We start from the raw sequence: 25,555 nt of genomic DNA, 5'->3' as shown, positions 1-25,555 counted from the left end.
AACCAAAGCAGGATCTTCTGTATGTCATCAGTAACATGTTCCACTAATGTTAATAAAACAGTATAATTCCTGTTGACGCAAACACAGGGCTTTCTTCTCCGGCTACACTTCTGTTCTCTTTTGGTGCTGAATTACCTCTGTTAATGAAACATGTTGGATTTACAGTGGAGCTTTGGACTGCTTTTGCCAGTATGCATTTTTTTAAAGTTTTTCATGGGATTCTACCCTACATCTTCCAAGCAGCACTTTGGGCTTTTTCAGCTTAGACCCTCAGAAAATGTTACTATGTTTTTGCCTTTTATTTTATGCTGCCTGTGTCATTTTTTAAACAAAATACAAATAAAGATAACTATAAAATTTTGAACCTCTTTTGTTGTCCTCCTTCTGTCTGAAATATTAAGTGACAGAAAAGTGTTTTTTGCCAGTATTTCATGACAGTGAAGACAGAGTAAATGGTGTAATTTGTTTTCTGTGTCAACCTGCTGACTTGGCCATCTATTCTTGTATAAATGTAATGATCATAAATGCACTGATTTGGTGCTTTTTGTACGCATGTTATGTATATTCTTTTAGTGGATGAGGTAAACAGAATAACAGCTTCTGTGTACATCCCTGAGATTTTTGTGTGCTTTGTTGCATGTAAAAAAGCAAATGTAACAGCTTTGATACCTTAACTGATCTGCCTGTCTGGTCATATGCATCTAGCCAGTTGTAAAGTGGGTTTACTATATGACACTTGTATTTTTTCAGGTTCACTGATGTTTTTGTGCCCTTATGCATTGTATTTGTAAGTGTCACACATTAAAAGTGCAAGATACTAATGTCTAATTAGGTTTGTAATATTACAAACTTAAAAGCTACATAATTTAATTTAACACTTTGTGCAGCTTCGTTCTGAAGGTAGGTAGAGCAGATGAGCACTTTAGACTGCTATATTTTCTGATGCAGGATTATCAAAGACTTTCAATCTGCCATTGTCTCCAAGAGGTGTCTGTGTGTAGATTGCTTCATCTTTTTTTCTAGATCTTTTTATTTCTGTTGTGAGTTAGTAGTTAACTGTATTTTTCTGCTGTTTCAAAAGTGAAAGTGTACAGCTGTGTTTTTTTATGTGTCAGTTTGAATGTGTGGTCAAACTGGAACAAACCTAATTAGACATTCCCATAGTATTTAAACCATGTGCTTTTAATGTGTGACAATTACAATTCCCATGAAAAATGTTTCACAGTAGAGCACTTTTAAATTTGTCATTTCTGTTTATAAAAGCTATTTCATTTTGTAATTTTAGAGAAAGATACTTTTATATCTTTCAGATGTATTTAAGTACTGTACTTCATCTTCTGTCACTTCTAATAATGTTGGACTGCACAGTATATTGTGAATATCCTTTTAATACAGTACTCCAAAGTCAGTAATGGATAAAGGGCCCACCAACTAATATTAATAGAAAACATTCTAATCAAATGTATTAAGAGTTTCAGTTTCATCACTTTCTTTCTTTTATGAAAGTTTGAAAAGAACTGTTTTTTGGTCGTATTGAACATTTGCAGGGAGTTCGTGGTTATGCTTCAAGAAAAAAACCCCAAGCTCTTTCCGCTGTCACAAGTGTTGAGTCGGCCCACTCTTGTAGCTCAGTGTGGCTGCAGAGCAGTTCTGCCGTTGGTCTCTCTGATTAAAATGTCTTCTTTCTCTCGTTCCTCAGAGTGGTGGAGACCTGGAGGATCCCTGGTAGCCGAAGGAGAACAAAGTCACATCCTCAGTAAAGAATGTCCTGAATTAACGCAGAAGAAACCTTTATTCACACTTTTTTTTCTTCGATACCAAGACAAAAATTAAAAAAAAAAAGAAAAAATACAAATCCCAAAGGATGGTAAACATTTTGGAAGGTGGTCAGAAGAGGAACTTACATTAGAAAATATATATAAAAAGGGTTTTTACACCATTTTTGTTGTTTCGTTTCCTGATTCAAGATGACACAAACTCCTTGTGAGGACTTGGCGAATCTTAACATTTGCCTGTAACATACAGAGCACAGTGTTTTGTTGGCCGTCTTGGACTCTTCGATGCTGAAAGTTCAGGTGTCAGATTCACACCGTTCAGGACAGATTGAAATCTATGGCACAATGCAGTGCAAAGTAAGCCAGAGTGCATTGAAGGCGATTTCTACCCAGAAGAGATCGCGTTCTTTTACCTGCAGAATAGCTCAATGGACAAGCGCATGTACAATGTTAGAAGTGGCTTCATAAGGCATTACGTGTTTTTAAGGTTTCAAGGTTGAGAGCTTTTTGCACCTTTTTTCTGACTCGGAGGGAACTTGCATTGACACTGATCCTCCTTGTGTATCTTTCTGTCTCACTCTCTTCTTCTGTTGGTCACGCGCTTTTAATCCTGCTGTTAAAAAGACAAGAAAAGTATATATTTTAAAGTTCCTTTTTTGTTTTTTTTTCTACTGTCAGATGTTGCCTACTGTGCTTGTTTTAAAAAACAAAAAATGCATCTGACAAAAATTCTAATTGTACACCACATGTAAAGGTATACATTTTCTGTAGGATTTTTCCAAGCATGTGCACAGAACAGTAGGTATTGAAGCTCTTGGTAAACTGAGCTTTTTCCTTAAACTAAATGGATTTGTTTTCATCAGAACCTCAATACTTATTCTTTTCTTTCTTCTCACCCATTCTCGTGCAGAATACAATTCTTGCATCCATCTTTGCCTTTCTCTTATGATATTGTAAAATTGTGGTTTTGTTCGATGTGGATTTTTCTATATAACAGCTTCATTTTTTTATTTTTTTTTGCTTTCAGATACAGAGTATTGTGTAATATGGGTATTGTTTGCATTTACTACAAACAAAAGTTATCAGAGTACTCTAAAATAAAAATACAGAAAACTCAAAAAGTTCTTTCTCTAATTCTTTATATGACAAAAAAAGCGAAAGACGGGCTGCCTGTGGCTCAGTGATCTTTGGTTTTACTCTGCTAACTACATGGTACAAGAATGGCTGTCAAATGATTATTAGGTACTTGAATATTCTGTGTGATTCTATTTTTGCAATAACCTTGATTTTTATTAAATGATTTTGAGCTGTGCATGTACTGAGTTGAGGTAATGATGTTCAAGGGAAAGGGAAATATTTATCAAACAGAAGCTGGGGTTAGGGAGATCAATGAATGTAATTCATCTATACACAACTATATACATGCTGTGGATGCCTTGTATTTTTTTCGTGTTCATCCTGTTATTTGATGTGAGTTCCCCTCTTGTGTAGAATGGGTATCTTTAATTGGATCAAAAAGGAATTCATTTTTTTTTCCAGTTCCTCTCCATCCAACACGCATTAACTGTAGGCGTGTGCTAGAACGCTGCCTAAATTAAAAATAAAAAAACTGAAAAAAAATGTGCGCTCTGGTGTCCACGGTCACCTATCCTGAGATTTTTTTGTGTGTATCTACAATTATTGGTATATAGAATAATTATTGCCACAATATATTTTATTTATTCATAGATTTTAGCCTTGTAAATGAGAAATGTTGTAAAGAGAATGGGATGAAATAATGTTAAAAAGTGTGTTCTATCTCCCTGTGCTGGGTGTGTTCAAAGCTGGAGGATGGAGGAAGGTGAGGTCACTGAATGTCCACTCTTATCCTTCCTTGTACTGATAGTTCCCAGTATGATGATATTGTGATGTTTCATACAATACAGTGAACATAACCACCTTGTTATCTTCAATAAAGGATTGCTAAAGATGGTGGGCATTATTATTGCTGTTATTCATTCTTTCAGCACTAATCCAGGGCTCATCTGGTTGGAAAGATGAAAAATAACTGTTTAATTCTGTTATGTTTTATTATTTATGTGTATGTCCTCTTTTTAATGTTTCCTAATGTTGCATGCAGCCGTTAGTGCCAGAATACTTTTGTTGCCACCAGTTCTCATTTTCTAATAAAAGTGTGGGTTTTGGCCTTGAATGTTTTAAAGCAAATGGACAAACAAAGCACTGCATGAACCTTGCCAGGGGAGACCCTTTGCAGCAAGTAGCCTCACTGGATTTAAATAGAAAACTAAAAAAAATTAGCTCAGCAAAAACTGGTGTGAATCTGTGAGACAATGCATACTTCACACAGAAGGGACACCAGCCTGGATTCAAACTCGGGATCCAACAGCTGAGAGGCAGTAGCTACCCCAGAATGATACAGTCCAGAAAAGTTAATCATTCTTAGGAGAGATGGGGCTTGTTTTAAGTGTTGTGCATTGTGTTTGTCTGCTGATTGTCCTGTGTAATTGTAATGACTATGCTTTGACACAAGAGGGAGTCCATGCAGAAGATATATAGGTGGTGGACAGAAAAATTGAAACGCCAATGTAAAATCACTTAATACGGAGTGATTACCTCGTGTAGCCAGTATGGCTTATATGTGCCTGTGTGGCATAGATTCTACCAGCATGTGGAATTCTGCAGGAGGATGTGGTGCAATTCTTTCACGAGAAAGCCAATAAGCACACACCAGGTTGATGGCTGTGGAAAATGCCATTTCTATAATTTCTCATTTCCCATAAAATATCGATTAATTTCAGATCTGGAAACTGAGAAAGCCAGGACATGAGGATAATGGTGCCATGCTCATCAATCCATCTGATGACTACATATGATCTGTGGATGAGGACGTCGTTGGATGTTACTGGAGGGGACACACCTCAAGGCAGCAAAAAAAATGTAACATTGGGTGAGGAAGATTACCAAGTGCCATTTAGTAGTGATTAACATTAACCTTTGAACTCCATGGGAATGTGCACTGCAGGACCATGCCAGGAAAGTTCAAGCCGCAACATTATAGAACCACCAGATCCCTTCACCGTTTAAATCAAGCACTCAGGGCTGTAGAGTTTAGGCTGGTGCTGCTTGTGAACTCGTCTGTTAAGAACATGGTGAAGGATGATTCATCTCACCAGATCATATCTTGCCATTGCTCCGTAGTCCATTGACTATGCTCTTCGTATCGGTGGACTTGAAAACATGCGGTGCCAGTGTAATGAGCAGTTTGTGTGCTGCAACCCAGCTATGGTATCCTGCTCTGTGGTGTTCTTGGTGGACAAGTTTTAATTAAGACGATCGCCCCTAGCTCACAACCCAGGTTGGCAACATTTGGCAACATATTTCCCTCCGCGTTCCATGCTGACATCACCTTACACACTGTTGCTTGTGAAACATTAGCAGGTTGAGCTGTCTTGGTCACTGAAGCTTCTTCCAAATGTTCCACAACAAGCAGCCCTGTTTCAAAGTCACTGAGGTCTCCTCTTGTGGCCATAGTTATAGTCAACCAGGCCTGTCCAGTATTTAGGCATGCTGGGATGTTATTTGTTTCATAAACACATGGGTCCCATCTCTGTTGAAGCCCTTGCTTTCAATGTCCTTGGACTCTCTCATTTACCCAGGTGATTCATTTTTTTGTCCACAACCTATGGATGCAGTTGGTTGGAAACTTGATTGGTGAACCTCCCTCAACATTTTTGGGGATTTCTCTGTGCTAAAGCTATTTCCCGTCTTCTTGATTCTCATTAAAATATATAGAGTATTACAATACAGCCATGGAAATATCTGGGGTGCTTTTAAAAATTTTGCCACCGTGGGCACATTTGGGGTAATTTTTAAGATGACGTCGGGTTTAAACATTGCCTTCTTTCACCTCTTTATGTACACACTTGTCAGTTACCAAGCCATATTAGCAGGGCCTTACTGTGCAAATTACATCCTTTTGAGAAAGAACATCGCAGGCTTGACCACTACAGGCTGTATTTACCTTACTGTTCTTTTTCCACAGCCAGTTTATCAATCCATAACACTCTTACTGAAGAACTGATTGTTCTGTTCTTTGGGCCACAGCGTTATTCATTGACTTTATTTTCAAATCTTGTTGAGCACAAGTTTGGCCACCAGAAGGCACTGGGGGTACTGGGGGTATAATACAAACTCAAAAAGTGAGTGAGATCTTCTGATTTCCCTACGATAACACTGTATGTGAAATTGCACACCCCAACCTTCTGTGCGATAGCCTGCACTACCACCTGCATGATACACACGGAGAAAAGTGCTAATATGTTTGATATTGCTCCACTTTATGCTTTGCACTGTCCGTTTCATACAGCAATATCTCTTTGCCAAGTCTGCTTATTTGAATGCGTAGGGTTCTGTCCAGGAGACAGCTCCTAGTTTGTGACCTCCAAATGATCTGTACACAGTGTACTCGCATACTTTCCGATAAGAATCTACACCTGTGGAGCGGATATGAACAGGAGCCGTTGTAAATTGGCAATTTAAGCTGTCGTTTTTACACCTAAGATTAACCGCTTTTGTTAGCCGTAAACGAATGGAAGTGAGAATTTGCAACCTGCGTAAGAGCGGGGTGTTTTGGCAATGATGAGCCTGGGAAGAGACCCGGTCCGACAGGTTGTTGTGGTCTGTTGGTAGCAGGCTTGACAATGAGGGGATTAACTCCTTCAATCAAACGCCACTCTGCATGCATTTTGCGTGTGCGTAAATGATTCCTCAACATGTTATCAGAAACCCGAGCCCTGTGACTAATTAGCACCCCATGCGCAGATACTTACACAAGCTGCATTTTCTGCGAACCCGTCAGAGAGGTGTCAAACGATTGTCGTGCTGATACCCTAATTGTCATGTTCGGTCGACGCCAGGTATGCCTTTACAGAGTAAAATTCCTGCTTCGCTCCGGAGAGTATTAATTACAAAGTGGGGGAAATATGTGATGCAAGATCGGTCATGTCAAACTTGTCTACGAAGACTCGTTGCATCTTCTTTACTCTCGCATATTTGATAGAATTACAACACATTCCTGAACCCAGAATGCTGGCGATTATGAAGTGTTCCGAGTTGAAAATGTCTGACTCGTGTTGAAGCATCTTTGAATTCCTTAAATAAGTCCAGTTTAAATGTATCATACTTGAAGACGAAAAGTACACTTAAACTATTTTTGTAACAAATCATTCGTAAGACAACATACAGCCATTGTAAGATTATTAAGTAGGTTATTCACATATCGAAGAACAAGGAGCATTCTTTTCCAGAGTTTGTAATTACATTTGGTGAGAGAATGTGCTTTGTTACGAGGTTTTACTCACAGTATGTTATTGTGGCTTTCTGCTTATGCGCACATGACTGATAAGGAATTGATTTTCTTGTGCTTGGTACATAGGAAAACTCCGCCTTTCAGTTTAGTACTTGAAACAGCATTTATAATCCTTTTATACCTTATGCGAGGGCTGGTCTGCACTCTGGACTCTGCAGTCCACAAGAGCGGTCAAGGGTGAAGTAGTATTAACTGCATGTGAGTTTCGAGACACTTCTCAGAACCGGAGCTTCTTGCACGTTGATTTTCACAGCTATGTCTAAAGAGGACCTGAACGGCAGCGTTATAGAGCTGAAAGAAGGACTCGAAAATGCTGGGTTCGAAGAGTATGGTGAAGGTAGCCAACAGCAGGACCCCAGCGCGCCGGCTATCGCGTTGTCGCCGGGGATGCAAGAGGGTGACTATACCCAGATCAGACCTTACGCAGGCATGCCCAAGGAGGTCCTGCTGCGGTATTCGAGCCAGGCGCGCTACCGCCTGCCCCGCGAGCTCCTGTTCTGGCTGAGCGTGCTGTGCACCGTGGTGCTGGTGACGCTCACCGTCACTGTCGTCGCGCTGTCCCCACGGTGCCTGAGCTGGTGGCAGCTGTCGCCCGTGTACCAGATCTACCCGCGGTCCTTCCAAGACTCGGACAACGACGGCGTCGGAGACCTGAAAGGTGCTGTACGATGAGGCATTGTCTTTGTGTTGTATTTACAGTATGTACTTTACCAGACTTATTTTTCTTCTTCCAGGTGTTATAATTCAAGCAACAGGCACAAAAAGACCTTAAGATTTTATTTGACGTTTTCTGCCTCATAATAATTCATTTCAATCATTTTAAATGAATGTCATTTCAAGATTAGGAGCAAGTGAACTTTTATTGTTATCAAATGCTGTGTCAAGTAAATGCTGATCCTTATCTTAAGCCGTGAAGCTATTTTTTCCAAACCTTAATGACTCTGCCCTGACTGGCATTATACATTGCTTTTAAATACTGCACATTTAACACTCCCCTGCTTTTATAGGCCTCCTTTATGGGTGGTAGTAAAACTTTGTATCCAAAAAACCATAGGCAGCATCCAGAAGGAAAAAATAAACCACAGTCAAGTTATTTTTTAAAATGAAAAGAAAGTATTTTAATTTTTTGCTTTTAAAAATCCAAGTGTACTGGTTGAGATAGGTGACTCACATGCTTTGTAGTTCATAAACATGTTACAGACATTAGCACATGGCTTCAGACACTGCTCTGGGGAAGGAATATACTTATGCTCAAAGGGTAATTATCTGACACAATAGCTGTGTCCTCGATTTGTACTGGACCGAAATATTTCAATGTTAACCTTTTGTCACGCCCTCTGTAGCCAGAGGGCGCTCCTTCTCTGTCCCGTCCCTAGTTTCTGGTCTGCCGTCCTTCCGGTCTCTCTCTTTCCCTTGGGCTATATATTTCCGGGTCTTGCACTCTGCCAGGGCTCAGCATTGACGTTCGGATGTCCTGAGACCCGCCTAGCACCAGGTCGCCCCACGTCCGCTACCTGAGGGCATAGGTTTCTATACGGCACTCCTGAACTCTTTGCACTACGAGCCCGGGCCTTTTTCCCGTCTCGCCGCTTCGCATATGGGTCTTTTTCCGCTCTCCTGCTGTCCTCGGGCAGTCCCTTTGGACGTCCGTGACACCTTATCCCTCACTGTGAAAACATTGTTTACGTACTGATGCCCCTGATTTCAGTACATAGTACTAAATAGTAGTACATTGTAATACATACAGTAGTGTTAGCAATGTCTCCATGCACAGTACTTCAGTTGTGACTCCCTTGAGCCAGACTCCACCCTGTTTCTTTCTGCGCGTCTCACTCTGAATGTAAAACTCATTCCGCTTCTTTGGTAGGTATTCAGAGCAGACTGGACTACTTCCAGTACCTCAACGTGAAGGCAATCTGGATCAGCCCATTCTACAAGTCCCCCATGAAAGACTTCGGCTATGATGTGGAGGACTTCAGGGCCATCGACCCCATTTTTGGGAACATGGAAGATTTTGAAGATCTGCTTGCTTCAATGCATGACAAGGGTACTGCAAAGCACACCACCTAGTTTAGAGGAGATCAGATCTAGCTATATAGCATGTACTGTATTTTAGAAGAATAAATACAGGCAGCCAACAGTGTCCGAAATGGAACCCTGGGATGTGGCATTATGTGTAACATCATTTATATGTTAAAAGTTGCTTCCAGTACCTTGTGGTTTCATATTGTGTAATTTCTCTTCTTCAGGTCTAAAACTGATCATGGACTTCATTCCCAACCACACCAGCGACAAGCATATTTGGTTTCAGATGAGTCGAAATGGGACAGAGAAGTACAAGGATTACTATATCTGGCACGACTGTCAGAACACAACCAATGGAACGATTTACCCTAACAACTGGGTGAGCCTTATGAATGCAGCAACTGCTTTGTAAGAAAGTAGAATGATGGCATACTTCCTCAAAATGCAATATTTAGTGCAGTACGTTAGATGGCCATGAATGCAAATCAACCACATAGGCCTGTAGTGATGTTTTAAAGCTTTAGCCCATTCTAAGAAGTAAATCCAGATTCTAAATTGAGCTGAAGGTTTTTCACATCATTCCCAGAACCAATGATAGCTCCTGACAGTTCTGACCATTTCTAAGCTTCAAACAGAGAACCGATAAAACAGTAAGTAGCGTTCCTTGGATTGCAATGAGAACTGTGAGATGTTATTCCAGGTGAGCGTGTTTGGAAACTCAGCATGGGAGTACGATCCAATGCGGAACCAGTGCTATCTCCATCAGTTCCTGAAAGAGCAACCGGATCTGAACTATCGGAACCCTGAGGTGATGAAAGAAATGATGGTAAGTATTCAGAGCTTCCCTGGGTGACTCCCAGCTTTCTCCATACTGTAGACTCTTATGGCTTAACTCCACCAAAATGAGGATGTAACAGTACTGTTTGTTTCCAGTACCACTGGTAGGGTAGAACTGTTTCTGTAAGGCAGAAGGCTTTGCAATATGTTCCGACTGATGAACCCTTTTTCATAAACTCCAACTCAATTACCACCCCTAATTCAAACATAAATTCAAACTGAGTTTTCTAACCTTTATGAATAATGCTACAATCAACTATGAAAGGTGAAAAACAGCATCATGTGAGAGTGTTAAGCGAAAGCTTTCCAATTTTTTTTTCTGCCCACCCTCAGATGTGTCCTAACCTCTGATTCTAACTCTTGCTTTAAACATAACTTCTTCAAAACGTCTTACCAGACAACAACCTTAGGACAGAATATTAAAACAGGCTGCCAGTAATTTAGAGTTTTCATTTGTACCGGGTCACCAAGAAAAAAGCCCTCAGATTGTAGAGGAGAGCTTCTCAAATCTTTCCACACATTCATATCAAAGCTTTACTCACAACTCGTGTAATTACTGCGAGAATTTTAATCATGGGTAGAGAACCATAGATGCAGTACCGGTAAAAACTGGTTATCCCACCATCGATTCCTTCATTGACTTCCCTTGAACCGCGGACAGCCATTCTATGTTGATGCCCATGAGTTTTGGATCACACTCTGTCTCATTCAGTGGGGTTGTGTTTCTGGATGTTTTTGTCTCTCTGAGGAGTGCCATTTTTTTTCCCCGATTTTCAGGGTTGAGTACAGAGCTCACTGTGTGCTCTCCCCAAGGGAGTCATCACAGAGAGCTCTTTATGTCTGATCAGGTGGCACAGTAATCCTAGCCAGGGCCACGGCAAGCTCCCAGGAAGTTCATGGCAAAGTGGACCCTTGACAGCTGCCTCGTCCCTGGGAGCGAGCCGAGCAGCGATTGCTCACCGGCCACTTCTGTTACTGTCAAGCCACAGATCGCTTTCTCCACACCATTAACACATCCGTCAAGCAACCCCCCGGCACAGTGACATGGAAGCTGCTGAATGGACAAAGTGAATACTTCACAATTACATGTTTTAAGCTTAAACTTACACTAGCTACCAGAAATATTGTCTGTAAAGTTAACCATTTTTTCTCAAATTGATCCTGGATAAAGTCTTGGAAAACCAATCTTTAAACGACAGGAATGCCTCTCAGCTGCAAGCTCAGTGGTGTTACCTCAGCAGGTTATTAATACATTTTTACCTACATTATTGTTAGTCTGTCTTCCTAGCACTTAATCTTTAACTATGAGCTTTACCTTTCTCTTAACTGAATGTACAGAGTTTACCTGTACTTATTTGGACATCTCCAAGTCCAAAGAACATATACTGTTAATCATAACGACAAAGAATCTGCTGAATAGAAGGAATGCAAATGTATAATGATATAGTTAGGACTGCAGTTATATATTACTACCATCACTTTTCTGTTCAGACTGAGGTTTGGAAGTTTGGGTAAATCCAGGGTTTTTTTGGAGGGGTTATTTGGGCTCCTTTGTCAAAACAGGAGGAACATAAATCTAATTTAACAATTTAAATGCAACAGAAAACCTTTTTTTTTACTGTGGGCTGCTGAAGTCTTTAAACTGTCATTTTTCTCCAGACTTCTATTACATTTTTCAGGATGTGATCCGGTTTTGGCTGGAAAAAGGGGTGGATGGATTCCGAGTGGACGCCGTGAAGCACTTGCTGGAAGCTCAACACTTGAGGAATGAACCTCAGGTGAACTTGGATCAACCCCCTGTAAGTCTTTGTCTTAATGAGACAGAAGTGCTAACAGCTGTGTTCCTCTGACATCTGTGCATTTAGGGACACAGAATCTTTAAAATCAAGAAGCTTAGCCTTGGCTCATAATGCTTTAAATGACATTGCAATAAGAAGTGACAGAGAACTTAAGCTTCTTAAGTACACTAAGTTAGTGGACTTGAAAATAGTTGTGACTCAATTCAACATCCTTCATTTTTTCATGCCCAGGTAGAAACTGTACCCAGGGTACATGTCACAGATCCAATTAGAAACAGACTCTTTGTTCTTAGCAAAATTCTGTACAAGGAAGGGAGAATAATGGAAAAGCCCGGGCAGTTTAGGAAGTTAGTGGAGAGACTAAGGTTAGTGGCCTATGAAAGTGGAAAGGCAGTGGGTGCTGTTTCAGGTCTTCTTATAAGTTTTTTCTCCTTTAATTTCAAGATCTGTTGTTATTCCTATCCTGTTTATGCATCCATGCAATGTTACGATAACCTCCTGCTTAACAGCTTACCAATGACTGGCACAAGTTGATGTTATTTATTTATCTAGGTTTTACAGAAAAAAATATTTTGTTTACCTTTCTACCAGCTGGATAGGCTGTTTCCTGTTGTAATTCCAAACATTAGAGCCAAAAAAATATTACTCGCGCAAATTTGATTTAAAATTTTAATTTGAAAGCTCTATTTCTGATGTTTAATCCTTGTAAATCAAGCAGGACAGAACTGCGCTGTGCCAGTCTGAGTAGGTGAGACTAAGGTAATTGGAGGGGCCAATGACAGCACTCATTTGCGCTTTCCTGGTCAGGAGAACATCAGCTCGCACTTTGAGCTTTATCATGACTATACAACGACTCAGCTGGGGCTGCATACCATCCTACAAGAGTGGCGTGCCTTGATGGATGAGTACAGCAGAGAGCCAGGCCGCTACAGGTATATCCCCCGTCACAGCTGTCCTTATCTGATCTCCTTCAACCTACCAACCACTCTGTTCATTAGCATACAGAGGCAGAATGAATGCACCCAGGAACTCTCCTACTCTGTTGTCCACATTTAAGCACTTGGGCTTTTTATGCCTTGGAAGTTCCATGGCTGTAGAATAAAACTAAGAGTTACAAATAAGTTTTACTCTTCATCGTGTTGTCCTAATTGTGCTTACTACATTTTATTTTCACATTATCTTCAAGCATTTCTATGCATTCCACTGCTGATAATCAATGGTCATTCTCAATATTTATTCCCTAAATAGTGGATTTATTATCTCTTATTTAAAAAGCATACTGGATAGAATAGGATCTCCCCGGTTATTGTGTTTGCTTACAAGATGATGCTACACTCGCAGCTATGAGACAATGTTGGACCTTTCTGCCAATGACAGCCATACAGGAAGTGTTGAGTCTATTCATGAATCTTAATTTCCGAAACTGAGATCTCTCAGTTCTTAGTCTGGATTTAAAGTGTATATCACATTTTCTTCCATGCAAAGCAAAACAATGAAAAATAACTAAAAACAAATTTAATTAAGAAGAGAATAATTTATTAAATTTCCTTCCATTAATGAAATGTGTGAAAGCAATAAAAATTGAAGGATGCCAGTACTTTATCTTGTGCTTCCTTCCACACCAACCAATGACTCTTGTTCCCAAGGTTTATGGTGACAGAGTCCTATGATGAAGGAGAGATTGACAAGTCTATGATGTACTATGGAACCCCTCTTGTAAAAGAAGCAGATTTCCCTTTTAACTTCTACCTCATTGATCTTCCTGACAACCTGTCTGGTAATGGCGCCTTCAAACTTGTGGATTTATGGATGTCTAATATGCCAAAAGGAAAATGGCCAAACTGGGTGGTATGTCTTTCTTATATCTATTAAAAATGTACATCGTGTATTATTTAGGACATTAAAAATAGACTAGAAGGGTTTTTTTTCTAGTTTGCTGAATCATAAAACTGAAAAATGCAAGTCAATTTTAAAATAAGGAATATTGGATTTGAAATCCAGTGTTCAACTGTTTCTGTCTGTATTACTGATAATATATTTTTTCTTTAGGTTGGAAATCATGATAAGAGTCGAATATTGTCACGCACAGGGAAGGAATACATCAATGTTATCAATATGCTCCTCCTCACTCTACCTGGTACTCCCACTACATATTATGGCGAGGAGATTGGTATGGAAAACATCAACGTGTCTGTCAGTGAGATTCAAGACCCATTAGGGAAGTTCAATATAGTAAGTATCTGCAAATTGCAGGCTCTAGTCTATTCATACAGGTCCTGCCAGTGTTGAATATATTTTTATGACACAAAACTATGTCAGAATTTAATCTCAGAAGTCTTTCCCCTTATATCTCAGTAGTTTGACAGCTTTTCTGGTCACCTCTGCTATTCACATCTCAATCTAACAATAGAGGTAGAAGTAATTTCTCACATCACTTTGCAGGATCTCTTGAAAGTGGTGGGAGACAAACTCAGATGCCTATACACTAGCAGTTAAATGGTGGAGATTAACTTGTCTTGTGATCTTGTTTCTCCTCAAAGAGTGAGAACCGCGACCCAGCGAGGTCACCGATGCAGTGGGACAGCACCGAGAATGCTGGGTTCAGCAAGAACAAAACCTGGCTTTCAGTTCACCCGGACTACGTGACTGTAAATGTAGAGGTAAGGCTGGCCGTACGCAGGCTTGAAAGTGTCCCCCATGTGGTTTTTATTAGGAGAGTGTATTAGAATGGCACATAAAAAATAAACAAGACGCAGGCATTAATGGGCAAGCCTGTAGTCAAAGTGTTAACACACATCAGTGGCAGCAGTGTGGAATAGAGCCAACATGAATAGTCTCCAGTCCTCCTTATAATAATTTTTGCAATGCCTTTAGTTGCCATTTACTCCCAAGAGCTGTCATCACACTGATGGGGTCTCAACACCTGTACATAATCACTGCTCCAGTGAGGATCATGTCCCCCATTGCTCAGAAGGCTTTGCTTTCTTGCCTGTCCATGATGATGGGGATGCTGGGGTATTATGCCTTGCTGCTCTTCCACTACCAGGCGCAGAAGACGGAGAGCTGGTCCGTACTGCAGCAGTACCGTGCCCTGAGCTTCCTGCGCGAGAGCGAGCTCCCCTTGCACCGGGGCTGGACCTGCTTTGTGCTGAGCAGCCAAGACATCTTCGCCTTCATCAGGGAGCTGGACGGCTACCCCCGAGCCTTCCTCATCGTGCTCAACCTCGGCAACCACACCACCACGGACCTGGCCTCCGTGCTGCCGGATCTCCCAGCGCAGCTCAGCGTGCGGATGAGCACCCGAGACTCAGGCGCCGGCCAGAGTCGGCAAACAGCCCGTATTGAAACGGAGCGGGGGGAGGGGCTGGTGCTGGAGTACGCGGCCACCCGCCTCGTCCACAACAGCCCCGCCTTCCAGGACAAGTGCTTTGTCTCGGAGAAAGCCTGCTACCAAAGCACACTGGGCATCCTGTACAAGAACTGCTGACGGAACGTATGACTTGTGTGGAAAGTCATATGGACGGGGTTTGACAATCACAGAGTCTTAAAGGATTTGCTAAGCATAACAGTTTTTCTGCCTCTTTGATCAGATTGTTTTTAGAACAATGCTTAACAATCTGTTCGCTTTAAAATTAAATAGGTGCAAGTAAAAAAAGTCCTTCTTTTCCTCTGTTGTGTAACTTGTTTTCAAAGTATATTATTGGGCTTCTGGAGCCTATGGAAATTATACAAAATTCTCACGAGGAGGTTAAAACGTGTCAAACAGGAGAAGGCTGTTTTCTACATGACCTGGGGACTCTTACTTGCATGACATTAGTTAATGTGGAAGAACAAGTAATAGGTTTAAATGTTAATAGGTACTAAAAAAAGCAGAAAGAAAACACATTTGGGCTGTGGGGCCTTCTGCAGGTGTGATTAATTCATGTGGCCCTGAGCTTGACTAGTCTGTTCACACACGTCATTGCCAGACTTCAAACATTACTCTCAGGTTAACATTTCCCCCTCCATGTTCATTGTCTGGCCACTCTCCACCGTGAAGCAGGTTTTTGGCATCATCTGTTCTTCTTTCTTCAATACTGCCAGTCAATCCCCAGCTCTCTGTACAGGAATGCATACTGCCTGGCAATCTTAGGAGAAGGGCAAAAAGAAAATAAGCAAATCATTCTCGAGTCAGGCACAGCATAGCCCATTTCAGAGCACGAAGGTTATTTTTTATTATTTTGTGTTGACAAACCCATACCAGCGATGATGGAGAACTAAATAAGATCCTTGGACTTTTTTACTTTTACTGTAAAACTCAGAGATGTGGGACAGGTAAAGCTTTGTAATTTGGGACCCTAAGTATGGTAAGAATGATTTAATCATCACAGCACTCTTACCTCATTCAGAGACTTGTCAAGGTCTTCAGGGCCAAAGTGATCGCTCCCTGGCTGAACATCTAAAACAACTGATGGCAAAGATTCTGCTTCTAAAATAAGAGCAGAGCATGGAAAAGCCCTTAAAGATTTAAATAAACTCAGTTTCAGAGATCATTGTGTGCATGCACACTTGCATTCTGAAATTGGTCTGATACAATTTCAATATGTTCTGTACATGGTAGACTGAATGGTAGACTAATACTTGAATAAAGCAGCATGTGTTATTTCAGCCAGGACAAGAGCTTGAGTAATCACCCTGTACAATCTAAAGTCATGCTGATGCTGTGCTGTATGACGATGTTACCATTTTCCTGACACATTGGAACAGACAAATGGTAAACTGCATATTTCATGGTGGCTGTTTAACCACTACAGAAAATACAATGCCAGAAGGAACCGGGGGGAAATGGGGCTTTTCCGTAATACTGCAGAAATTGTAAGAAATGCTTACTTGAAAGTCTTAAATTAGAGCATGTAGAAACAGGGATCAGCTTTTTAGCAGTAGTGATCTGGAGAGCAAAATCAGAACACCAGGTCTGACTAAAAGCCTTACTTTCTGCCATTTATAAAAAGATTAATCAAAGGCATAATTAATGAAAAAGATGCTTCCTATAATACTGAAAATAAATAGGCATATGTCCTTGTCTGGGTAGATCATTTTTTTAAACAGCTTGTTTGTTTCCCTTGTAATATGGTTTCAAAGGTTAATGGGCAAGCCTGCTTACCAGTTTTATTGTGGCCACTATGTGTTTGCACTGCTGCTCTCAGCCTCTCAACGTATCTTAGCACTCCTGCCAGTGGTACTCTCTGATCCCTTTCATAAGCTGTGATCAGCATGGAGGGGTATCTCTGAAACAGAATTGCATTTGACATTGTTCAGTGTTAATTCTCAGGAAAGCAGAACAATGAAATGTTCTGTGCAAACTCCATACCAGTGGTAAGAAATAGAATAAAAGAACATTAAAGCCACAGGTATTTTTTTATATCAAAAGCTTTTTATATCAAAATAGTAAGGGACTTGATCATCTGTCATCTTTCTAAACAGGATAATAAAATGGGTTACTCGCAAGAAATTAGAAGGGAGGACAGGATTCAATTACTTCAAGGAAGAACCTTGTAAGAATCAACTTTTGTCTCCTCTGCTGGATTAGCCGACTCATTGCTACACTGAGGATTACACTTCCCACTACAGCATCTAGCTGGGAACTACACAGCCTTTCACCATGAAACCTGAGATCGGCGCCGTACAGCTGTGTACGCGGAGCGCAGTGCGCTGCAGTCTGGCAGCGTGCTGTGCTCTTGCACGAGGGGGCTGAGGTGAGCTGTGAGCTGACCTGTGGAGTGATGTTGTGGCAGGGGCAGTAGCTGGCGATGCTGTCCCAGTGGCAGGGGTCAGCCAGGGGGTCACCCCACTCTTCCCGTTCCTCGACTGTCAGGGGCAGAGAGGCATCCTGCATTGTGCCCAGGACATCCAGGAAAGGAGCCTGTGGGGGTGGGGGAGGGACAGGCATGAGGGAAGGGGAAAATCCAAAGGAGTTGAAGAAACACAGAATGGAAAACAATTCAGAACATTGACACTAGACAACCTCAAGTGACAAAATCAAATCTCATTAGTACAAAAAGGTGCGGGTCTCAAGACTCAAACATCTGTTTGAGTAGCAGCTTACAGTGGCCTGTAAACTCACTTTTTCAGCAGACAAAGGCCGGACATGTCTCATCTCAGACATTCAGCTAATCCTGGATGGATGTGTATAGTAACTTGTCTAAGAGATGAGGTTGAGTATGTAGTGTGTAATTCCGTAACAGTAATCTACTATAAAACACAGGGGATCACGAAGTTAAGATCACGTAGTTATTTAAGCACAGTATGGTATAGTGGGAGGCTGCTGATGGCAACTGATGAACAAGAAGTGGGGTAAAATTACTCCGTCCTCAAACATTATTACAATGCATCTCCTTTGGATCTCATCAAACATGTTTCACCATGCTGCCCACCATTTTCAACAGTGATTCAATGAGTTGTCAAAGACAGCAGATATAATTCATCACGATTGTAGGGTTTCTGTCTTCTCTGAGATATTACTGTTAGAACCCACTACTCTGCACATCCTGTGAGTGCTTGTTCATTCTGCCTTCCCTCACTGTTGTACACACTATTACTGAGGTTTTTAGTTTAATTAAATCATTAATGTGTGCTTTTCTGAATCCACAGACAGGGCATAAATCAAAGCATGACATGTAAGGCTTGCTGCAGTACTCTCTGTTCTGTAAAACGTATTATTTGTTGCTAGTGTGACTTATTCTAGCTTGCATACAACGGGTATAATATTAACTGAAATTATAAATAATAGAACTTTCCATATATCATACTGTATATGATTTACAGGAGCAAAAATGAAGATGGCTATAAAGTGTATAACGTTTTAAGGGTTCTGCTAGAGGTGGGAGTTGAGACTGCCAGTTACTCCAGAAAGATACAGATGTTCAAGTTTCTAATACATGGTCAGAGACATGTTACCTGTGGCTGAGAGGTTTCTCTCACCTGTAGTGTGACAGCTCTGAGCAGCTGAGGCTGTTCATTGCACAGTGCCCCCACCAAGACAGCTCCAGCACTGTGTGCAGTAATGGCAGTCAAAGTGGGCTGGGAGATACCCTGGTCAAACAGCTTCTTGATACAGGCCTCCAGATCTTCCACTCCGCGGTGCTTCCTCTCCAAACACCCTGCCCTGTGCCAGCTCAGCCCCAGCTCCCCACCTCCCCTGCAGAGCACAGCACACAGCAGCTTACAGAGAGCTGTATTGCTCCCAGCCCTGAACACCACTGCTTTCCAGAGATACAGTATGAAAATGATGCTGTTTCTTCCTTTTTGACATTATGCTGACATTGTGGTCTGCAGCGCCCAAGAGCAGATAAGCACTGAAGTACCTGACATGACAGTAGGCCAAAGTCCAGCCTTGGTCCAACAGCATCCTCTTCTCTGGTTTGAAAGCCATGTTGATGTTCACCCCATAAGCACCATACACGTGAACCAGCAGCGGTGCACTGCCCGGTCGATCCTTGGCATGCCTGTGAAAGACAGTCATTGGAACCAGTGTCCCGTCCTGGAATCACAGAAGAATTTTATCAAGAGGATTTTCAGACATGCCTCAAGCTTTGAGATTACCCATCTTAGGTTACCATTCTTTTGTAGATAAAAAAAATCAGAATTCAGTTCCCTTTAGTTTTTTTTTCTACTCCTCCACCAGCTGACAGTTAAAGAACATTTCAATCACTTAATGCATCTCTGACATGTCTAACTGCAATAGCAAGTCTAAACTCAAACTCTTTTTCCCCAGGCTAGGATTTGGAGTTAAACTTAAATGTGAAAATCTTCATCTGTCAAATTAGCATAATATTAATAACACAGATCAACCAGGACCTGACTGTAAAAACTATGTAGGAGTCACCTTCCTGCAGCCAAGCTCGTAGCATTGAACAGTAGCACAAAGAGCCACATGTTCAAAGGGCAGGCATGCAGTCACTTGTTCAGGAAAACATCTACGGGATGGGGGGGAGGGGTGGACTGGCACCCCAAGACAAAGCCAGCCATTCAAGCCACTTGACACAAGACAACACCTACTTGTACAGACGGTTTCGCATGACAGACTCTAAACAGTACATGAGTCTGACCTTTGTTTCACTCCTTCACTCTTTCGGCCTGTCAATGCATAATTCATTGAAGTACCTTGCTTGTGGCCTCCACTCGTGTAGTACTGTAGGCAGTGTGGTGTGATATCAGGTTTTCGTCTTCAGAGTAGAGCTGGCATTTCCCCAGAGAGTACAGAAAGCGTGCGGGAGGATGAACAGGGGAGGAGAGGACAAACTGGAAGGTCTGGTTGTCCATCACTCTGCTAGCCCCGTGCTCGAAAGCACAGGCCCAGGGAGGGAGCTGCAGGCAGGTCATACTTATTAATAATGCATGGCACCACCCTCCAATAGTAATATCCACTGAGGTATTTCACAAATGCTGTATATAGACAAACATCAGTGCTGTGACTAAACACTACTCTCATCACTTCAAATTACTGAGCTAATTACAGTTACAGGAAACTTAAAATTACTATGTCTACTAAGGAGTTTCAAGCGTAACATGAAAAAAGTGTGGTGTACATATCATATAGAACTCTGTAACATCTGAAAGATTTGTACTGTGTCCAGATAAAACAAATTTCTCCCACTGCATCCACTATAAATGGCACAGATCTGAGTTTCCTGCACTGGCTGCTAGGCCCATAGACAGTGATTTGGAAACTTTGTAACAATTAATGTTCAGAGCTTTTGTTCTACTGCAGCTTTCCCAGCTGGTGAGACATTTTTACATAAGAAAAAAGCAAAATCCCATTAAACTGAAGGACACTTGGTGATTCTTCAGCTGACCACATTCTGTGCAGAATTTTGCATCATTTGTCCATCAAAACAGGTGCTGAAAATATGTTCTTAAAGCCGGAAGAAAGTGTTTATCATGGACAATGATACAAAACCTACAAATGGAAGGTCATAATGACAGCTCATAATGGCGATGTGATTGAATATAATTCCTGGGTGTCACAAAAGCCAAGGACAAACACTAGAATTTAACACTGAATGTGGTTAATGACAAAGAATGTAATTTAACAAAATTACTAGTTACTCCAAGACAAAAACATGGCACTTACACAGAGCAATACTTATCTTTGCATCGGTGTTTGACTTTAAATTGCCATCAAAAAACATTTCAGGTTTTACTGAAATGCATCACACAGTCCTTCCAGACAAACAGGCCTGGGTTGCCTTTCTCTCTATACTACTTACATTACAGAAATACTGCAACTGCTAAACAAATCAATCTGCTCTCGCAGGCTTTCTGGACAAAGAAGCAGACAAGGTGAAGCAGGGAATCGAGCACTGAAATTGTTTCAATGACAGAAGTATGGAAGGCTGTCTCCTTATACACTGTAAACAGGCGTGCTGGTCACCCACCCTGACAGTGGTGATGTACGTAGGATCCGGGAGGGGAATGATGTTTAGGCAGAGCTGCTGGCAGCCTCTCATGGCCATCACACTGCAGTTCTCCAACATCATCAAGTCTATCAGCCCAGCCCCACGGGCGGGCCTGTGCACCACATGCCAGTTCTCCATCCGGGGCGCAGCCAGCGGAGCTCGCAGTAGCTGAAGCAATTGAAAGAATTAAATAAAAAATGCCACTGTTCATAATATGACAGTAAGAAAAATCCGTTTTTGATAGGAACCCTTCAGTTGCAAAATGTATGTGAACTAATGAGCAGACATTTGGATTACTTCAAAGAAACATATAGTATATAGGCACTGTTCTCCTGACATGCAGGGCACATGTTTTCCTTCTTTATTGTCACCTGACTTGACATTCAACAGGATGACTGGAGACACCCCATCACCTGTGTCCAGTCTAAATCGCTCACTAAGGTGGTTTAATGCTTACAGTATGCAACAGTCAAATTGACTAGAAAGCATCATAGTTGAATAGTGATTAACTAATGGGGGCCAAAAACATTTAATCAATATCCACAAGCTATAGACAGGAGATCACCTACTATTAGGTGACCAATAATCTGGATTCCAAAATTTTCCAGCGTTGATTAATGCATAGTGTCTTAATACTGAACTACAATTTGCATAAAGGATAAAGTTAGTAAAATGTACACATGGAACAAATAATCAGCAAAGGGGTCATATATTCAGGCGTCATTCCTATATTACGCAATTAGAATTCATAATGAAATTGCAGTCATCATTTTAAAATGTTAACAAAATGCACAAAAGGCAAGCGAATACAGTGATCTGGATCTGTGACAGCTCACCTGGTACTCATTATCAGGAGCTGTGTTGGCCAGGAGGTACAGCTGTGTGCCTGCATGCTCTGCATAGTACAGCAGGCCTGGGAGGCGCGGCTGCACCAGAACAGGGGAGAGGAGCGGGGACCTGCAGTGTGTTACACGCACCTCTGAGCTGCGTTTACTGCTGCAGTTAATGGTCAGGAGCTGCCTGTCCATGGAGCTGCTCACCTCCACAAAGAACCTGGAAAATCCCCAAAGAAAGGCTCTTCTGCACAGTGCAGTGGAAATCACACATTGGTGGGGCTGGCACTTTCACAAGACAGCACATTATTATGCAAGTATCATGTCAACATTTGCTCTTAACACACACTCACACTGTAGATTGAACTGAACATCTAACAAAGACCTATTCTGAAATTTTACGATTCAATTTGACAAAATCACAAAACCTAGCATCTGCTATGATTTGTACAAGCAGGAAATCAGGACTACAACTAATTAATTCATACATGCACACTCTTCCAAGTAACAAATGACAAAGTAACTCATAGGGCGGGCCCAGCCAGTGATGAGTTATAGTCTTACGCTGGGTCTTTCTCCTCGTAAACCAAGGTCCTCTGAATTCCTTCTGCACGTAGGACAAGACGGTAAACTTGACGGCACTGCATATTTTCTTGACTGGTGTAAAAAAGGATGCCGTCTGTGGCCCATTCTTCAAAGACCGAGAGAATCCTAAAGTTACACAAGCATATGCCTAACAGCAGTGATATATTTCAAAACTGATCAGGATTATGTATGATTTAAGTTTCATTAACAAATGACATGGTAAAAATGTGATGTCTCAGAAGCATTTAAAAACTGCACATTTTTCATTCGTTCTCAGGAATTCCAGCAGGAACAAAACCGAATTCTTACATTCATAAAGTAAGAAGTGTACTTTAGCCCAGCTGCATTGTTTTTGAACACATTCCAAAGAGTCCTTCAAGTCATGGCTGGTTAGCCATAGATCAATAAGCAACTAAACACGATAGATGAGCAAACGTCCTCCTTTCATTTGTAACCTTGCAATGCTGGTCTAGCTGGAAGATTTTTGCATCGATCCATCCTCACCAAAACTGAAGACTTTGGGCTCTGTGTGAAGAAGCTGGGGTGTTACCCCCAGTCGTACAATCACACAGACGGCCTCCTCGATGTCAGGGCTCTTCACCGCCGCAGCCAGGAGTGTCTCCCCTGGAGAGAGTCGGACCCGCTGCAGTGTCCAGCCAGAGGAGCCTAGCCTCTGCACCAAGCCATCCACACACAGCACAGGCTCAGCTCCCCTCGCATCTGCAACAGACAGTCACACACTGGCACACCCTGCTCCGCTGCTGCAATACACAATGCCTGTCTCGCGCAGGGACTGCAAGAAAGGGTGGGAGGCGGGCAAAATTCTAAAAAGAGCATTTTCAAAAATACTTGTTATGTTAACAGGAAAATGGTCTGCAAGCCCTGCAAGTTATTGCAGAGGACTGACTAAAACTACAGCCTCTTTTACAGCCTAATGTGGGTCTGTAAACAGTCCTCCATGGCTGCACAAGATTTACATTAAATTAGGAAAAAACATTACTTTTAGGTAACAGGTAAGCATATACAAGAGTCATTTAACTTCCGTTTCACTGTATCCTCAAATGACTAAAATCATACAAGTACATCTTTTACAGTTTTGGTATAAAGTAGCTGTAGACAGTGTTAGCAAATCTTTTGTTACAAAATGAGCAGCAGTGTGCATGTTCCACTGACTACCACATTTTGACGGTGGATTGTGTTGCAGCACAGTTCTTCCCAGAGTCACTGTAGGGTCTAGTCTAAGGTCTTACCATTGATCAGACTCATTCTGTATATGTTGCCGCCCTCCTCAAAATAGACATGGTGTCTGCCATGGATCTGCAAGGTAAATGTTTACATGCAATATCTCTTCCTTTTGACACGGGAGATTTATTCATTGAGCTCCTGTCTCAGCAAAACGATGCCTACTGAGCTATAACTATTCAATGTGATCTGACAGCTGTCCGATACTTGTGGATGGTAATAGCCTGGCTCACATTTTCTTACATTTCATGACACTCAAACACATAAAGGATTATGCAGACTCTTACTCTATTGTAACGCTAGTTGTGTCATGGATACACACTCTTAGAGCTGTACCCACCACTGTTGTGTCTGGGTAATCTGAAAACCTCTTGTATATTGCTCTTAATCTTCTCTTGAAGTGCGGCTCTGTGGTTCTGAGCTTCCGCAGCTCGACTTTAGAGTCTTCTTGAGTAGATTTCACAATGCCCTGTGGGGAAGAAGGAAATATGGTTTCTTCATAACTTGGGAATAAAATGCCACTATAAACATGGCCAATTGCTTTGATATGGGCTCACAAATGGTCTTATGATGCTGAAATGTTGATACATGTCTTTTATCAAAGTTAAATGACTACGATGCTTTACTCTATGGATTACCTACTAATTTACTGAACCGGCTTCGTTATGTCCAAATATCTGTGTCTAGGGCTATACCTACTCAACCTCAGTATATAACTCATCGTATGTGAACTGCATTGGCTCCCTGTAAATCGTAGACTGCATTTTAAGTTTCTTACAATCACTGAACCGTGTAGTTTCAAGTTACCTCAAGGGTTTATTGCATGTTACAGTGTTTAACTGCAGAGTCATAGTGTAAATCGTCAAATCATCTGATTCCGATTATTTTATGCTGGCTAAAATCAGGCTCCAGACAATAAGCGATATGTAACCAGTGTTTAGCGCAGGTTAAATGTTAAGTAAGCACGATAATTTAATTTAATTTAATTTAATCTTTGCAGACAAGCATTCAAAAGAATGTGAAATCATTCTCACCCGCCTATAGAACCGAGCAGCCTGGCGACGCGGTGCAGCAAAACCAAGTTTCTGCAGACCCAAGAGCCCACCAACGGTCCCTGCACTTTCCAACGGAGCTCCGCAAGGCGTCCGGCCAACGTTGAACAGCAACGAAGTCAATTTAGCCATTGCTGTGGTATTACAGAATTCATATAATAACATCTCGCAATAATATCACCTCAATAATACTGCCATTTGTGTTACCCGGTCCCTTCCAGATTTCTTAGTAACTACTTTTGGCAATCAGAGAAACAGTAAAGCAACACAATCGAGATAACCTACCGCGTTTTAATTTATCGAGAAGTTATCAACAGTTTAGTAAACTGTCAAGTAGCTACTAGACTTATTTAAGCCTAAACTGGACAAATTATCAAATATTCAAGAAAAAGACTTTATGTTTAACTGACACATACAGAGGGAAAAAAGAATGCTTAAAACATGGAATTCATGATACAACCACGCTATAATTCTGCAAAGCATTTTTGTCATGTCTTTGGTATTTCCATGTTTTTTAGTCACCCGGCGCTGCTGGATGGCGTATTGAAGGCAACAGTAATCAAACCCTTAGGAAAAGCACGCACGGTCTAAGTTGGAGCTCG

The 25,555-nt window shown here is 41.4% G+C and overlaps 3 protein-coding genes across 6 annotated transcripts in view; 2 read left to right on the top strand and 1 right to left on the bottom strand.

Moving 5' to 3' along the window:
• ppm1ba (protein phosphatase, Mg2+/Mn2+ dependent, 1Ba) overlaps positions 1-3,742 on the top strand; it is a 53,034-nt gene extending 49,292 nt beyond the window's left edge. For both annotated transcript variants that reach the window (XM_088934285.1, XM_088934286.1), the window contains exon 6: positions 1,700-3,742. In XM_088934285.1, the coding sequence (XP_088790411.1) occupies positions 1,700-1,729 (30 nt within the window). In that variant the 3' untranslated portion in view covers positions 1,730-3,742. The remainder of the gene's footprint in view (positions 1-1,699) is intronic.
• Positions 3,743-7,326: 3,584 nt separating this feature from the next.
• On the top strand, positions 7,327-15,807 carry slc3a1 (solute carrier family 3 member 1). Its single transcript, XM_088934281.1, has 10 exons — positions 7,327-7,801; positions 9,011-9,190; positions 9,393-9,547; positions 9,869-9,994; positions 11,685-11,804; positions 12,612-12,736; positions 13,451-13,652; positions 13,854-14,036; positions 14,345-14,464; positions 14,851-15,807. Exons 1-10 carry the CDS (start codon positions 7,399-7,401, stop codon positions 15,289-15,291), a joined length of 2,055 nt encoding a protein of 684 aa, XP_088790407.1. The 5' UTR covers positions 7,327-7,398; the 3' UTR covers positions 15,292-15,807.
• On the bottom strand, positions 15,807-25,446 carry prepl (prolyl endopeptidase like). 3 transcript variants are annotated; one of them, XM_088934278.1, is made up of 15 exons: positions 25,239-25,250; positions 24,936-25,087; positions 24,242-24,370; positions 23,910-23,976; positions 23,164-23,379; positions 22,639-22,765; positions 22,078-22,294; positions 21,221-21,409; positions 19,947-20,150; positions 19,148-19,323; positions 18,765-18,981; positions 17,557-17,706; positions 16,948-17,071; positions 16,184-16,272; positions 15,807-15,931 (listed from the first exon to the last, which is right to left on the bottom strand). In XM_088934278.1, the coding sequence occupies exons 2-15, from the start codon at positions 25,083-25,085 to the stop codon at positions 15,875-15,877; spliced, it is 2,112 nt and encodes a 703-aa protein (XP_088790404.1). In that variant the 5' UTR covers positions 25,086-25,087; positions 25,239-25,250; the 3' UTR covers positions 15,807-15,874. The 3 variants fall into 3 exon arrangements, with proteins under 3 accessions (XP_088790404.1, XP_088790403.1, XP_088790405.1); XM_088934277.1 differs by having other exon boundaries at positions 24,936-25,446; XM_088934279.1 differs by lacking the exon at positions 18,765-18,981 and having other exon boundaries at positions 19,148-19,288; positions 24,936-25,446.
• Between the last annotated feature and the right edge of the window lie 109 nt (positions 25,447-25,555).

This window comes from Atractosteus spatula, chromosome 15 (genome assembly GCF_055471065.1).
Source record: "Atractosteus spatula isolate fAtrSpa1 chromosome 15, fAtrSpa1.hap1, whole genome shotgun sequence".
NCBI lineage: Eukaryota > Metazoa > Chordata > Actinopteri > Semionotiformes > Lepisosteidae > Atractosteus > Atractosteus spatula.
The sequence above is the reverse complement of the archived record's forward strand: the minus strand, read 5'-3'. Positions and strand labels throughout refer to the sequence as shown.

Coding starts and splice junctions, on each gene's coding strand:
- slc3a1 (XM_088934281.1), top strand. CDS start 7,399: ATGTCTAAAGAGGACCTGAACGGCAGCGTTATAGAGCTGAAAGAAGGA. Junction 9,191..9,392: donor TGCTTCAATGCATGACAAGG/GTACTGCAAAGC, acceptor TCTCTTCTTCAG/GTCTAAAACTGATCATGGAC. Junction 11,805..12,611: donor TGAACTTGGATCAACCCCCT/GTAAGTCTTTGT, acceptor TTTCCTGGTCAG/GAGAACATCAGCTCGCACTT.
- prepl (XM_088934277.1), bottom strand. CDS start 25,118: ATGTTATTATATGAATTCTGTAATACCACAGCAATGGCTAAATTGACT. Junction 17,707..18,764: donor TCAGAGCTGTCACACTACAG/GTGAGAGAAACC, acceptor CCACCCCCACAG/GCTCCTTTCCTGGATGTCCT. Junction 16,273..16,947: donor TAGTGGCCACAATAAAACTG/GTAAGCAGGCTT, acceptor CTCTTATTTTAG/AAGCAGAATCTTTGCCATCA.